Source organism: Blennius ocellaris, assembly GCF_963422515.1.
Source record: "Blennius ocellaris genome assembly, chromosome: 15".
NCBI classification, from domain to species: Eukaryota; Metazoa; Chordata; class Actinopteri; order Blenniiformes; family Blenniidae; genus Blennius; species Blennius ocellaris.
In genome coordinates, this window is record NC_137664.1 from 7,386,026 (window position 1) to 7,402,039 (window position 16,014).

Genomic DNA, 16,014 nt, shown 5'->3' on the forward strand with positions numbered 1-16,014 from the left:
CAGAAACGTAAGCAGTTATCACAGCTCTGTCGGGTGCCCTAAGATATTCCAAATTAATGCTGCCAGATTTATTCAGAAGCTTACTGATTAAACAGTAAGATTACCGTGTGCAGCTCCGCTACAGAGTCAGCCCCTGTCTGCTTTTCTATTTTGCACCCTCCCACCTCTTCTCATTTGCCAAGCCCACCCCCCCCCCCCCCCCCCCCCCCCCCTCCCGGCAGCCTGATGCCAAGGGTAAGATATACATCTGTCTAATTTCTTGCTTGTCAGCCCACCATCTGGTACAGTATCAACATTAACGACAGAAAAAATGGAATCACACTGTCAATCACACACAATGTTGTGTTGTCATGCCTTTCGGGGATGTTGCACTGACTTGTATTCAATTTCTGCTGACTTAATATGAACCAAGACATAACTATGGCTTGGATTGTCCTAACTGTGATTTTTACTTGAACTCTCACAGTAGTCTTGCATTTTCACGTTGAAAAAGCATATCGTTTTTAGCGCAGAGATTTGCTTCAGTCTTGTTTCATGAAATGAATATTAGATTGACTCGCATTAATTTTTTTTGATCACTTTAAACTTGCACAAAGCCAGTACTTGCTAAACCATCCATGTGGTTTATAGCAATACCTCGACTTCCAACACAATGACTTGTGTTATGAGGAGTTGTTTCTTTGTCCCTGCAAGGAGTACAGAAGCCATTATGGGAGTGAGGGAACAGATTTAGGGCCCACCAACTTTATTATAGTTTGGACCACATACACACTGATTCACGCTGACGCAAGTGTATAAGGGAGAAGATATTGAGGCCATATGTGGTGGATGACACACAGACATATTCATCTTTCATGTGATGTGACTAAAGATGTGAGGTCCTTTCTCAAGGCTTCAAACCGAACTTGGCTTTCAGCTTGTTTTATGGTCTCTACTAAAAGGAGCTGGGCCAGTTTTGTTGTTTTCAAAGAGCTGCTTCCAACAGTTGACTTACTCAGGGCATTAGGCTTCAACTCAATTCCGAGCCTGTGGGTCAATTCAGCAAAGAACCCAAAGTTATCATTGCATGAGAATTATAATAATAGGAAGGGGACTTCATGAATTTGAAATGTTTCAACACTGAAATCCATTAATTTTCAAATTTTTTTAACTCATTCTTAATTAAAAAGATTAGCTGTGAAAGATGTTTTTTTTTTTTTCTAAAAACAAATAAAAAGCCACATAAAGGGGCAAGTCACATTTATACTGAAGTTTGCTGAACATAGCACACCCGTGTCACTCAGCAGTCACTTCAATTTAAGTGTGATTGTAAGCCTTTCTTTTAAAAATCCAAAACAATTTATTAATGAAGCACCATTAAAGTCCATGAATTGTAAAACATATGCAAAAATTCGCACACATACAAATTACATTTACAATACAGAAAAAAACTTCTTTCACAGATTAAATAAAAAACTTTGAGAAACTGAACTTATTGGGACTGATCTGCTCAAGATTTGGGCTTTTAAAAATGGATTCATGTACTCCAATATTATTTCATATTACTGTAATACTTGATTGTGTACTCTTATTCTACTACAAAAAGATTCACTCTCATAAGATTCACTGGGGACTGCATCTGATGGACACACAAAACAACACAGCAGATTGTGTTTATGCTAATATGTTTTTTTTGTTATTGTGACTCGACCAAGTACCTGCCTGTCTAGTTCATTGTGTGTTTTTTATTTGTTATGACATACTAAACGCAATCACAATCTGCAAAACAAATCTACCCACACCTATGAATAAAGTAACCTTGACCCTTTGTTTTACAATGTCTGAAAAAGTTTGCAGCGTTTACGATTATATTTATTCTTAAAACAGTTGGAAAATAGAAGCAAATCAGCTCAGACTGTAGCAGAGAGGCCGCTGTTATTGTGGTGAGGGACTTCTGTTGTACTCCTTAGGTATTTTGCACTATTTTCTCAATCTGAATCAAAACACTAATTTTCATACAATTGCTTACACAGGATCATACTCGAGGTGTTAATTGGTCACCTACATAATGTCCTTGGAGAGTGTGCAATGTCGCACAATTTCACCACTATGGTTACTTGAAGCCCAAATACCACCGTTTTCCAGATTCTGACACATACATCGATAAATACTATGTCTTGTCACAGCTTAGAACAGTTAGAACAAGGTAGAACACCAGCACTAACAATATAATTGACCAGCACTGCACTGTATAGAAGTTTAAGAAGTATCAACATTTGTATGTAGGTTAAAAACAAAAGCTTTACTGACAGTCTTTTGTTGAGCCCGGTTATTGTAAATACACCATTTTCATGATCTGTGTAGAAAAGCGGTTTTCCGTAGTAGACATCTGCAAGTGGTCCACCTCAATGTTGTACACAGTACAAAACAGTTTCTTCTCACTTAACACAACACAAGGGGGTACTGTTTTGCATCAGTTATCGTGTTTGCAAGACAGTGACTTTCTAGGACTGAAAGACTTGCAAAGTGTCCCAAAGTAGAGAAACCCTCCCCATTCATCGCTACTAGATGTTTAACTCTCTTAAGTGTTGTCATGTGCCTAAGAGACAGTAGCAACACTTTTAATTAGATTACAGTTTTAATTTTCTGTTGGGGAAGGTTGTGTGCTTCACAAAAATGTGAAAGAAAAACAAACACAATACTTGCGATCAACATGGAATCTATCTAATTCCCTCCGCTTTTTCTGCTCTGCTGTGGATGTTTTCACTTTGCTTCTTGCTGCCCTCTAAAACCTCTTTTAAGAACTGCTGGAAGAGGTTAATGACCATAGGTAAAAGGCATCTCTCTTCTTCTTTTCAAGTACACCCTCTTCTCTTCAAGGTCTCAGATGAGGAAATTTGAAAGTTGGCTCTTCACATCTGAATAGGATCATTATTTCTTTCGACGGTGGTTTTGGGGGCAACGAGAACCACTACTTGAGTCGCATGGCTGTATTGTTTCAAAGAGAACAAGTGCACAGTTCAAAAGAAATTGTCCACTAATTTTTACTTCACTTCTGAAAATGCCTCTGGAAGAAATTATGCCCTTGCAAAGAAAACAAACAAACAAAAAAAACGGCCCTAAACAGGCCACTCGCTACTGCAGTTTAATGCTGTTGGCCTTGATATTCACTGTTTGAAAATACTATTAATGCTTCCTATGACAATCAGTCAGTCCTTGCTTTATGGGCAGTTTAAATTGCACAATTTCCTCCTGTAAAAATCCGTACAGTGCAAATTGCACCGAATAAATACAATGCAATTTGCATGTATAAAAGTCGTTTCTCCTTTTAAAAGGAAATCTATCCAATATGTGCAACATTTGCATTGATTAGTCATAACATTGTGACCACTCAAAGGTGAAATGAAAAATACAGATTATCTGTTTCTCAGTGGACCACCTTCAGTGGGTGAATTATGTTGGGCATTTTCCTCTCAGAGTTGATAAGTAAGAAGCAGAGAAAATCGACAAGCTCAAGGATTTGAGTGGATTTCAAAAGGGCCAAATTGTGATGGCTAGACACACTGGGCCCTAAACTGCAGCTCTTGTGGAGTGTTCTCGGCCTGCAGTGGTCAGTATTTACCAAAAGTGCTTCAAGGAAGGAAAAGCAGTGAACCAGTGTCTGTGTCATCATCGGCCAAGGCTCATTGATGCTCATTTATGGTCTCGTACAACAGACATGCTGTTGCAGAGGGGGATGTGGAGGAAGATATGGCGACACACACTATTTTTGCAGTTTGTTTGCAGAGTAGAAAGAGTACCAACACACTTGATTAAGTCATAACATTATGGCTAATTATTGCATTATTATTGAGGAAAGCAGTCATTTGCAGCTGATACTTTTTGTCTCCCAAATGGAAGGTTGCACGTTCACTTGTCTACCTGTCCACATTTCAGTGTCCTTGAGCAAGAAAATGAACTCCAAATTGCTCAATGGATGGATTAAGCACCTTGTATGTCAGCTGCCTCCATCGGTGTGTGAATAGTGGAATGTGATTAATGGTGTAAAGTGCTTTGCTACTGCTCAAGCCATTGAAAAGTGCTATACAAGTTGAAATCATATACCATTTTAGTCCGTCTAGTGATCTGCAATTTTATATGTTGTCATACACACCAGAATAGAAGGTTCGGGGGGGGAAAAAACTCTCCTACTGATTACAGAAAACAAGATATGCAAATGTCACCTCAACAGGTACCTAATGTTCATGCAGAAATGTTCTAACACACGCGCACGCACGCACACACACACACACACACACACACACACACACACACACACACACACACACACACACACACACACACACACACACACACACACACACACACACACACACACACACACACACACAGTTACATGGCTTCTGAATAGTGGCATTCATTTGAGTCCTAATTCTCTTGCAGGTGACCGAGACACGGACGGGGCCACTGGGGTGCAGTAGCTATGACAATCTGGACTCGGTCAGCTCAATCCTACTCCAGAGCCCGGAAAGCAAACTTCATCTGCAAGGTAAACAAATCAAGTACATCCACAAGCATCTGCAGGATGTTGGCCAGCTCGAACCGGCAGGGTCAAACTCCATTTTTCTGCGTTTAAATGAAATGGGACCCACAGTAGACGTACATGGCATGGGCAAGAAAAATGGTTTGTGGCTTCTGAAGAATTGAATGTCAGTGCATTTTTTAATTGGCACTGGGATTGGGATAGATTTACTCCCCAATCCCCTCTAGGGATTGCAATACGATTTTCCGGTTATAGATGTCTGCTCATGTTCTAATGTGATTGTGTTCTTAAGTCTTTCTTACAGCTTTGATCAAAGGCAGGGCTAAATTCACAACAGTTGCCTGAACTGTACAAAGCTAATCACTTGAGAGTGCAGAAAGTAGTACTCTCTCCATGCAGGTGCAATGTATAATTGGACAATTAAGACATTGTACTGGCATTGCTATTCATATAAATATAAGAGCCAGATTGTGGTTTATGGAGGGATTTTCAGTATGCATTCATGACTCATATCCATTAGGCTTTCATGACATGTGAAAATGAGTCTGCTCACATTTTTCTCACAGATCATATGTCAATGGCTGCAAATAGCAACTATTAGTCATTAGTGCTTGTGTTCTGTTAAGCACAATGTGTCCACCTTAAACACAGACAAGTAATAATTAGCTGTAACGATGGAAATACACGCAGTGACAGTCACCCTGGGGAAAAATAATGATAAAAGATGGTATAACCGCGGTCAAGTATTTGAGGGGAGCGATTGGTTCTTTGATTTCTTTGACTTTACGCAGGTTATTAAAACTGGTTTGAGAATCAAGGAGGCTTATTTTCAATCTGCATACCACCCCCATTCCTTTCTGAAGAGATCATTTCTTGTCCTCTCAAATCAGAGAACCAAGTGGTTTGTCAAAGAAACACTTTTAAGTCCTTCACTGCCACTTACTCAAAGCAGTATAGGTTTTGGGAAAAGCTTTATTGTCATGCACCAAATGCATTAGCCTTGTGCTTTGAAGACTGTTTTGTTACACAGTTGATGTATGACAGGCCTGGAAAAGATTCTTTCTTTTGGCTCGATAATAGCCCCAGTAGACGGGAAAAGCTTTTGCGAATGGCTTCAAGCTCACACGTCTGTATTAAAATACTTTTTTTTTTATATCGTAGGTATATAGGTTCTGTGTTTGAGTGAATGATTAAAGGAAGGGCTCGTTGCCTGACAATGTGTCCCTGCTTAAGAGCAGTTATCGTTCTTGCCATTAATTAGAAAGAGAGCTGATGGTGTGACTTCTTCAACAATCACGGGGCTCTCCAAAGGGATGGTGCTTCACGGAGCTCGTGAAGAGGCATGCAGTCACTGGAGAGCTTTAAAGATCTATTCTGCTTAAATACATTCATAATCAGATCCAGTCATTTAATTCACCCTAGAGTCTCCACTCTGTCACAACACGGGTTTAACTGTTGTTCTTAAATCACCAAATCTACTGCAAGTCTCTCTTCGGTCAAACTAAACATGTGTATTTGCAAAGACGATGTGTACTCACTAAAAATAGCTGTAAATTGTGAAGCTATGCATTCACATTTGTTTTAGATTTTGGTTTACTTTGAGCTTCATGTTTGCAGGATTAATTCTTCATTTCTTTGGCTATTTCTCCCATCCAATTCATTCCATTTCTGAATACAGTAGTTATTTTGACTCTCATGGGGAAATGGCATTGTAAAGCTGCTACTGCTTAATATTCTTGATCACTAAGCCTTTGTTTTCTTTTTCTTTTTTTTTCCCCTCTATTTTTCTTTTGTTGAAACATATACTCAAATATTAGGATGCATCCATAGGCCATTTTCCCTGTGTGACAACACACACAAATGTTATATTTTAGTATATATAATTGAGTATGTTTATCAGTGCTCCTACATGCTGATAAAACTCTTGAGAAGTGTCTTGTTGATTAATGTGGCAAAACAAATTTGTGTATGCAGTCAGGTTGCATGATGGGTCAATCATGAAATATGCAATAAGGTAGTTGAGCTTTGTGATTGTGATGATATCAACATCTACCTTTAAGTAAACACTTGGATTGATTATGCTGATGTTCTTTCAAATAGTGATGTTCTTTCTCTCCTTGAACCAGTTTCAACCAGCTGTTGTAGACTCTTAATTTAGTTTTTCTAGGATTTCTGTATTTTTGGCCTGTTGCCATCAGTGACTATACAAAGTTGAAATGATAAAGTGAAATATGATCTGTTCTTAACACATTCGAGGACAAGTGCTGCTCAATCTCATTGGCCAACTACTGTATGTTTACATGAAGAACAGGAATACAATGTGCTGGAAACATCAAATACAGTTCAGTTAATCTTTTGTGATATGAATATTACTATTGTTGATATTACTATGATAATGAATTTGAAGCCGTAGTATGCAGTGTGTTTGTGAATTTTTTAATTCTTGGATGACTCATCTACAATATATTTATGAAGGGCAAGTGAGAGGTAAATGACTCCTAAATATAATCCTTTTTAATCACTGTATGATTGAGAACAATAAATAATGTTAATTTCCCAATCAAAATGAAATATGAATCAAATCAATAATGTCATAGAAAGTTGCGTGGAGACCATTAGTGATGTTGCTGTGTCAGCAAAATGTATCAGCATTGCTCGGAGACGTAAACAGACTCTCTTGTTGTCCAGCAAGTCTGAATGCTGCAGGTTGCTGCCCGTGCAAAAATAATATGTATGCATTTTTTTTTTTTTTTTTTTAATAATGCACTTGACAGGGCTGTGACATTAAAATAAGTGTGTTCGAGAGGGTATGGACTATGTGTTTAGCTGTTTTGTTTAGAGAACCTGTTGGCCAGTCCTTATGGATAGCACTCTCAGCTGTGGAGGGCACATTAAAAATAAACAGGTGCAACACAGTAAATAACAGCAGCGGTACTCAACATGGATAGCGAGTGGTACGTTACTTTTCCTGCTGTTAAACTGTACAGCATTGTGTTCCCTTTCCATGTATATGTACATGGCTAATGAATAAATGCTGTAAAATGTCATAAAACATATAATAATAATAATATATAACTGTGTCTATGTGTGAGCTGTTGCGTTTTTTTTTTTTTTTAGAAAGTAATGGATTCAGGGAGCTGTTCCCCTTTGGTGTTTGTTTTTACTAACTACTCGGAGAGGGTGGGTAAATCTACTAAAATATTTATGCAAAGAGCATAGATGCATTTGCATGACCAAAGAATTATCTGTGAGAGGACAGTCGGCACACAGAAGTGGCCTTGGTCTCCACTGCTGGTGGAGACTGATAAGTTATTCCATAACTAGACTGTCAGAACCTGACAGAAAGGAGAACATTGCTTTTAATAAGGGATGAGAGGAGGCGATTTGAGTGGTTGTGATTGATGCTAGCCCGCAACCAAAGCTCAATCAACACAGCGGTAAGGCACACACAACCCCACAACACCACCAAGCGTGTCGTATTCTGCAGACACACCACCGGTGCTCCTCTTGACACTGTGCATTAAAGTTGTGAAAATAAAGGGTCCCCTGCTACAAATGCTTCCAACTATACTGCTGTGGCTTCACTGACAGTGTTTCAAAGTGAACTGCTTTTTAAACCAAATGAAAATAAAAGCCAGATAAATACATACCCACCATAGCAGAAAATTGAAAAGGTGCACAATTAAAAAAATGTTTTTAAATGCTTTCATCTAAGTGTACTTACAAAACTTTACAAATAAATGAAAATTCAAAAGCCCCAAGTCAATGGTGCAACCATTTGAAACGACCTCTGAACCTCATGTTTGTTCCAAAAGTGGCTTTATTGTGCTTTATTAACACAAAGAACACTTACTTTCCCTGACAGATTTATTGTTTCAAATCACTGGGCTTTGCAGTCACCGTCCAAAACAGAAAATAGGAGCTTTTGACAGCATTGTCCTTTTTCTGACACTACACCATAAATGAGCTTCACAGACTTTCCCTTGAGAAGGATGACATTGGCTGTGTCCAGCACTTCTCTAATAAGCACAGCCAACCCTCAGCACATCTAATGAACGCCCACCAAGTGTCTAAGTTACAACTGCCTTTTGACCTTTGAACGGACAATTAGCTCAAATGATAACTTTTGGCATTTAAGCTGCATGGACGGGTCACATCTTGGTGGTGTGGAATATCAGAAATATGCACCATTCAAAAGAAAAAGCATGCAACTCATGCAACATGAGTAAAAATACATTTTAAACTTCATCACCAAGAAGATACTGATAATACTTAAGATACAAAACAAGAGGCATTTCTATTTAAGGAAGTCTGTTCACTCTTAAACTTTTGAGACAAAAGCCTCCAGTTCTGAACCACCTCATTATGTTGAATATTCCATACGTTCAATCAATAAACTGCTAAGAAGTTCACAGCCGACCCGTTGTGATGAGGTAACGGCTCACAGGTAAACTTCAAACGGAGGAGAGGGAGAGCTGTACACTTTCAACTCTGATGCAATCTCATTTGTTATGATAAAAATAACCCGACAAATCTTCCTGGTGTCATATCCGGGGCGCAGGACAGGTGCTTCAAATCAACGGGCTGACAGGGCAATCAACGGAGCCACAGAAGTGGGATCCTTTGAAGCCCTATTAAAGCGTTAACGTCCATATGTCCAGATCAAGTCATTCTGGAAGCCTCTCTGTGAGGAAAGCAGTTGCGCAATGCATTTTCAGGAGAAAGTCAATACAATGTTCTGCAATAAATTCAATCTATAAGTCCTAACCTTGAATGGGGGCGCCCCGGGTTGAATCCCAGTTGAGACAGGAAGGGCATCCAGCGTAAAAACTAGCCAAGTGTGCAGTGAAAGTTGGATAGACTTGCTGGTTTGACCCCTGTAAAATTGAGCAGCTGAATAAACACTTTGTATGTGAAGTGAGAGCAGTTAGTTTCTGTCTACTATGCTGTCTGTCTTCTTTGTCTTTCTGTCGCTCTACTCTGATGTTGCCACAGCCGATTGTATCACCCACTTTTGATTTGGCACACGTTCTACACCAGATGCCATCTCTGATGTAACCTGAGCAGATGAGGGTTAAAGGCTTTGCCCAGGCACTCACAGTAGGGACTGTCCACAGCATGCATTCAAACCAGGGGACTCTTTGTTACAAATTGCTTCCCCAACGCCTAATCCACCGTTCTCTCCGTCTTCTTTACAGTTTTATATGTATATACTGTATATAGATGAGTTATGCTTTGTATTTTGCTCCTACAATGTGAGGCTTTTTTCTACCTTTTGCTTATTTTGTACCCAACCTTCCTTTGGCATGTCGAGAGGCTTAACTTGACTGAATGAATAACCCGTCCGTGAACTCTCGTTTTCTTTCGTAACACTTTGAGCTGGCTGATTTGTATCATGCAGTCCTATACAACTCTTTGCAGCCAATGTGAATTTGATCATTGCGCCTCATAAGAAGCATGTTTGCAAACTGTATGCTAGTTGAAAGCAGTTATTTTGATTGGAGGGTCTGTGAAATTCTGACAAAAAATATTTCTATACATGGAAGAAACCAGACTGTGTCTGTAGAAGAAACTAAAATATACACTAAACAAAAATATAAACATAACACTTTTGTTTTTGCTCCCATTTTTCATGAGCTGAACTCAAAGATGTAAAACATTTCCTACATACAAAAAAGACCTATTTCTCGCAAATATTGTTCACAAATCTGTCTAAATTTGTGTAAGTGAGCACTTCTCCTTTCGCGAGATAATCCAGCCCACCTCACATTTCATTTCATATTTTATGTTACATTGATTTATCTCTATTTCAATCAATCAATCAGTCAGCAAGTCATGGTTTATCAACCTACAGCAATTCTAAAAAAAAAATGAAAATAATATATAAAATGGAAAATAAATAGGATGCAACGATAAGTAGTTTTATTTATTCAATTTTAAATTGTGTCACTGTATTGACAATAGAGAAAATATCCCATATCCCAATGGCCCATTGTAATTCAATGGCATTGATGCATCTCAAAGAAAGTTGACATGTCTATGTAACAAATGATGGATGAGCATTTAAAACTGTAACAGTTTGACTTGTAAAACAACACATCATGCAAGTGTTTTTTGCACAAATTCAGATCGTGATGACTATTTTCTGTACATGTGTTGCAACATGCTTGATTGCAGCTTCATATTAGTGAGAAATTCAGATCATAAAACACTATAACTGCAAATGAGCACTTTGTGTCGAGAAACCAGTCCTTGAAAGTTTAATTAAATGCTTTGACAGCCTATATGTGGGCATATACAATGGTTATTAAATATACTTCCAATCAAGTGTTACCACTGCGAGATTGCTCAATTTGAATAACAAAAAAAAAAAATGTCAATCATAGATTACCGTAATCAGAACACATTTTCAGCCGGTTGAACTAATTATACTCAAAGAAACTGTAATCTGATCACAGTTGTATTTTTTTTATAGAATGTGCTCCCTGTAGGAGTTTTTATTCGTACAACGTATCCAGGAGACAGGATTGTTTGGACATGCATGTTTTTCTTTTTTTTTTTTTTTTTTTTTTCAGTACATCGACAATATGCTAACCAAAAAAAGCGTGTGGTTATGATTCCAGTAAGAAAAAGATATTGATTCAGCGAATTTGAAATAACAAGATTGCATCCAAGCTGTGAAAGTGCATCTCTGCCCTGTTCTGTTCCACCAAATCAGTCTACAGCCTTTCTTCTTCTTTTTTTTAAACTCCCCAGAAAAGTCATGCAATAAAAATGTTACCTTTCAGTCTGAATGTGCTCCCACACTGAAGGAGGACTCTTGATGCTTTATCAAGTCAATTCTCGCCAAAAGAGCGCACCGTAAAGCAGGAACAGGTAAGATTTGCCAAGTTCAGTTGCAACACAGTAGAGCTACTTAACAAAACAATGGCAGAATAAAGGATGCAGAATAAAAGTGCTTGGACTTAACCTGGATTTGGGTTATTCAATTGGAGGTTGTCACTTTCATGGAGCCTCTTACTGTTTGCATGTTTTGTTTTGGGATTTTTTGTTCTGCTGTCTGCACTTAGAGTGAATAAGCAAGAGTGTTACAGTGAGTACCACTAGAGAAATGAATGAATTAATGGATGTAGAGTTTTTTGTTCAACTTTCAGTTGATGCATTTGCAGGATGACACTGGCTGTGATGTCCCTCGCCTTTCTTGTTTGTCTATGTGAGATCCATTTGTTGTGTCAAAGAAACATTTTGTAAGGAGTCATGACAATTACATTCAGTCTTTTCTAAATGTCTTCCCCCATTTTGTAAGATTCCAATTTGTGGGATATTTTATCCTTTTTTTTCCGCCTAATTTATTGTTTTTGTCTATTCGGTAAATTCTTTGTATCCATTCTAGCTATTTTACAAATTTTTGATGATGGAAATTGAACTAATTCCTGATTTATGGTGAATATTTCTCATACTGCATCATGTCTATCGCATCAAAATGCATTAAAAAACATATCTACAACAGTAATGTTAATTTGCTCATGAAATAAATAAACAGTACATATTAGTATGCAGGACCTCATGAGTTAGACTGATGCAGTAATAGAAAAACCCACTCCATTTCATTCCCTTAATTAAACTTTTAATCACGCCTTTTTCTTTCCCGCTTTTCCTTTTGCACTTCAGACCTCAGTATTTCATCTGCTGCACCTTGAGGCACACATGCAAGCACAGACCTCTGTCAGAAAAAAAGTGCAGGAAACTGGTTACAAACCAGCAATCGAACACTTTAGTTTTTCAATGACTTTATTTTAGAAGAATCAGGTTTTTAATAGGCCTGGGACAGCATTCTGGTTTAAGTAGTGGTTTAAGAAAATAAGAAATATTGCAAATAAAGTTTGTCTGGTGGCAGTTTAAACCTTATGTGTCAAACTCCCTTTAGTTAAGGGGTCACATAGAGCTACATATGACTTCAACTGGGCTGAACCAGCAAAAAAATAAAAACATATTTACCAATGCATATAAACGCCTCCAACATTTTCCCTTACTTACTTAAAGAAGTAATAATCTATAAGTCAACTCAAACTCAAACTCATGACTTTTTAGAATTGTTTTCAAGAAAAAAAGCTAATCAAAACTCTTTGGAAATGTTTGTCAAAACTTAAGTTGCTTCTCAAGCCGCAAGATGTTTGTGGCCTTCAGTTTCAATTAGAGCTCACAATATAGATCTGACGCTAATGTAGTTTATGTTGCAAAAGCCAAGCTGGCTTTTCCTTTACATCTGCCTGAAAGCGGAGGCTTTGTTCTTAGTGATGTGTCATGCTTGGTAATCTTCCTAAAACGTGACTCCTAATGGAAAACAAGGAACAGAACTTGCTTTTATCAGATATTTAATGTCAGAGTCAATTCGCCATTTTTGCACTTTGGCTCACAGGCCATATGTTGGACACCCCTGCCTTAGATGGTTTTCTAAAAATATTAGAATTTTAAAAAAGCTTTTTTGTTGCCCTCCTTCTCACCCCTGTGGCCACCTCTTTGTAAGCTTCTAGGGCTGCGAGCCACAGATAACACAGTATGGATATGACACTCCCTGGCTATTCCTTTTGCTTTCACTTAGATTCAGATTAGAATGCTGTAGTGGAGTCTGACATCAAGGGAGCCACCTATCAAAGCCTAAACACAGTTTTCTCTCCATTTTCCCACAGTTTTGCCTCATAAAATGTTTTGGCAAGTAACCTCTGTTCTCTCTCTCTCTCACACTCTCTCGCTCTCCCCTCATCCCCTGTGCTTTTCTGTCCAATAAACAAATGAATCAAACAATAACTATTTTAATCTCTTGAACTTCATGTAACTGTAGATTTTCAGTGGTACATTTTAGCATCGGGAGCATGTGAGCGCTACATGTGTAGCTTCAATGGCCGCCATTTATTTGAAGCTACGAATACAGCTGCACTCGCGGGCTGTGTTGTTGGTCATCATAGTTTATCATAGCTTTTAAATCTTAATTTTCTCCACACCTATCAAACATACAATTAAACCTAAATTGATGGCAATAATGATAAATGAGTCTGTTCAGGGTGTGGTTGGAAATTCAAAATGTATAACTGGGAGTGAGGGGCAGCAGGCATGCAAAGCATATTCGAGTTTGCAAACCATCAGACTTTCTCACTTAAATGTGACATTTGTCACTAATACTGGATTGATGAGGATCTATTTTTAAGATTTTGCACTGTGCAACAAAATTTTAAATACATTTTTGTATAAACTTTTAAAAGCTACACAGAGTCACTAGATAGGGTCTGAAGAGCCACAGAAGACACATCCTGCTGAAAATGCCACAAGTGTAGTTAACATAGATTTTAATGGGCGCTGTGATCCAACTAAAGATGTTTTTTAAGATCCTTGATTTGTTTCTCCTAAATTCAGTCAGACTGAAAGATCCGCACCATTTAGCTTTATTACGTTTTGGAATTAAATACACTTTTATTCTCCCACATTAATTTGTTCTTTATTTGTTTGTCCTCTCTCCAGGCTAAAGCTTAGAAACCCGATGATATTGGTTTTGGCTGGATTCTCACTTTTTGCCTCCTCTGGGACCGGGAAGTAAAAATAGCTGATTGAAGAATGAGAATTAAATGGAAGGGGGAATTAACACATTGTAGTTAAATGATCAGAATTTCCGTGGTTTAGTTAAACTCTATCACCGAGCAAGTTTCAGGCGGCAGGAAGAAAGTCTATATTTAGATTAATATGCCTGTTCTCTGCCATCTGCTACTATTCGTGATTGATTACATTTGAATTGTTGGTATTTTCAACTCAAAAACTGTGGGGACTTTTCAGTATATTAGCCGGAAGATTGCAACATTGTTTGTGTAATTTGATATCCAACACAAATAGACAAAAAACATGCGCTTGCGGGTTGGAAATTGCAAATTGGTTACATATATTAACCATGCCAAAGAAAGATAAAAGGCTCTGGAACCTTTACAAGCCATTACCTTGCAAGGACCCAATCACCTCCAATATGGCTGTCATAAATTAGCGCCAAAACAAAAGCAAACTAATTTGCTTCTTTCAATCCCAACCGCATGCTTTTTTCTCTTTTCTCTTTCTCCAGTTTCCTCAAGAGCCTATCTTGGAAGAGCCATGAGCCTATCTTGGAAGATTTATGAATATGTTAGAATAGCCTGAGCCAACAGTTTTCAAAGTGGTGAAGTGAAAATAAATTAAACTGGCCCTGTAGGCAAGTCGTGCAGAGAGTGATGAATTAGATACTCATTGCTCTGTCGCTCGATGCCTGTCCCTCTTTTCAAGTGAAAAAGGCTGCAAACATTATGGAAAACACAAACAAACATACAAATCAATTAATTTTTTTCTCCCCCCCTCTATGATGGACTTGTTCAAAAATTGATTTGGAGACTAAAGTATATCAGTAAACACGGTGTCCTTGGTTACCAGAGAATAATTTACTGAAGAAAAATATTTGATGCAAAACATGAAGAGTAAATGTTGGATGAGCACAACAGTAAACCTGCAGAGGCGTTTTCTAGTTGTTGTTTTTTTCCTTCCTTTCAATTTCTCTTGCCTCTTTTCGTCATTTAACCGACACACTGCAAATCTAAAAATATATATTTGACCACACTTGGAAGTCACAAGATTACTTTGGCTACATTTCACAGGTGGTCACAATAAGTGTATCGAACCGCCGCCTCAGACTATCCCATGAATTCACTTCTATATGAAAACGTGCGTCCTTTTATTGCCCAGAGAAAGTGATAACACTGGATAATTTTCAAGATAGATGGGTGCACACATTTTTTTTCACTTCTCTCTAACATGCTGAAGCCCAATACCAGATGAAATCTTTCTCATGCTGACCTGGAGGTCAGCTTTCAATTGGAAGTGGTCAATCAAGAGTGAGTTTCCATTTAAGCCAGCATGACCATAAATCTCTCTCGTTTTTTTGCGGGGGGGGGGGGGGGGCTTGCTCTTGCTAGCTGCAGGCTGCCATTTCTGCAAGGGCCGTGCTTTTGCACTCAGTGTTTTTTCTCTGTCGGACAAACTCCACCTCATCAATTGATTACCAGTTGGGTTTTGGGTTTTTTTTCCCCCTGTATTTGGAAGGACTCTTGCCTACAGCTCAGTAAAGCAAACCCTTTCCACAAAACTACCTTATAAGCTGCAGTACATTACTTGTTGTAATAAGTGGGCATTCAAATATATGCTAATTAAAAAGGTAGCGTGACTCATAATCTTTTATTTCATTTCTGTTCAAACAGATCAAATCCAAAAAAAGGCGTCATAATTATGATATTTGCATGTTGCTATAAAGGTAATTAGCTAGTAATGAGAGTCTTATAAGTTAGATAATAATGCAATTTTATAACTAATGGGGATTTGTACTGAACACACAAGCCTTCCTCAAAGTTTCAGTGCTGGGACAAGTAATACACGCAAGATACATATTTTATATGCAGTATAAATCTGTAAACGGATGCACAACTTTA

At 38.2% G+C, this 16,014-nt stretch overlaps 1 protein-coding gene across 1 annotated transcript in view; it reads left to right on the forward strand.

The window, feature by feature from the left end:
- The window catches only part of brinp1 (bone morphogenetic protein/retinoic acid inducible neural-specific 1), a gene marked incomplete at both ends in the record, with an annotated part of 95,232 nt that overhangs the window by 56,993 nt on the left and 22,225 nt on the right, over positions 1-16,014 (forward strand). Inside the window, one exon of the mRNA XM_080510479.1 lies at positions 4,423-4,528. Within this exon, the coding sequence (XP_080366605.1) occupies positions 4,423-4,528 (106 nt within the window). The remainder of the gene's footprint in view (positions 1-4,422; positions 4,529-16,014) is intronic.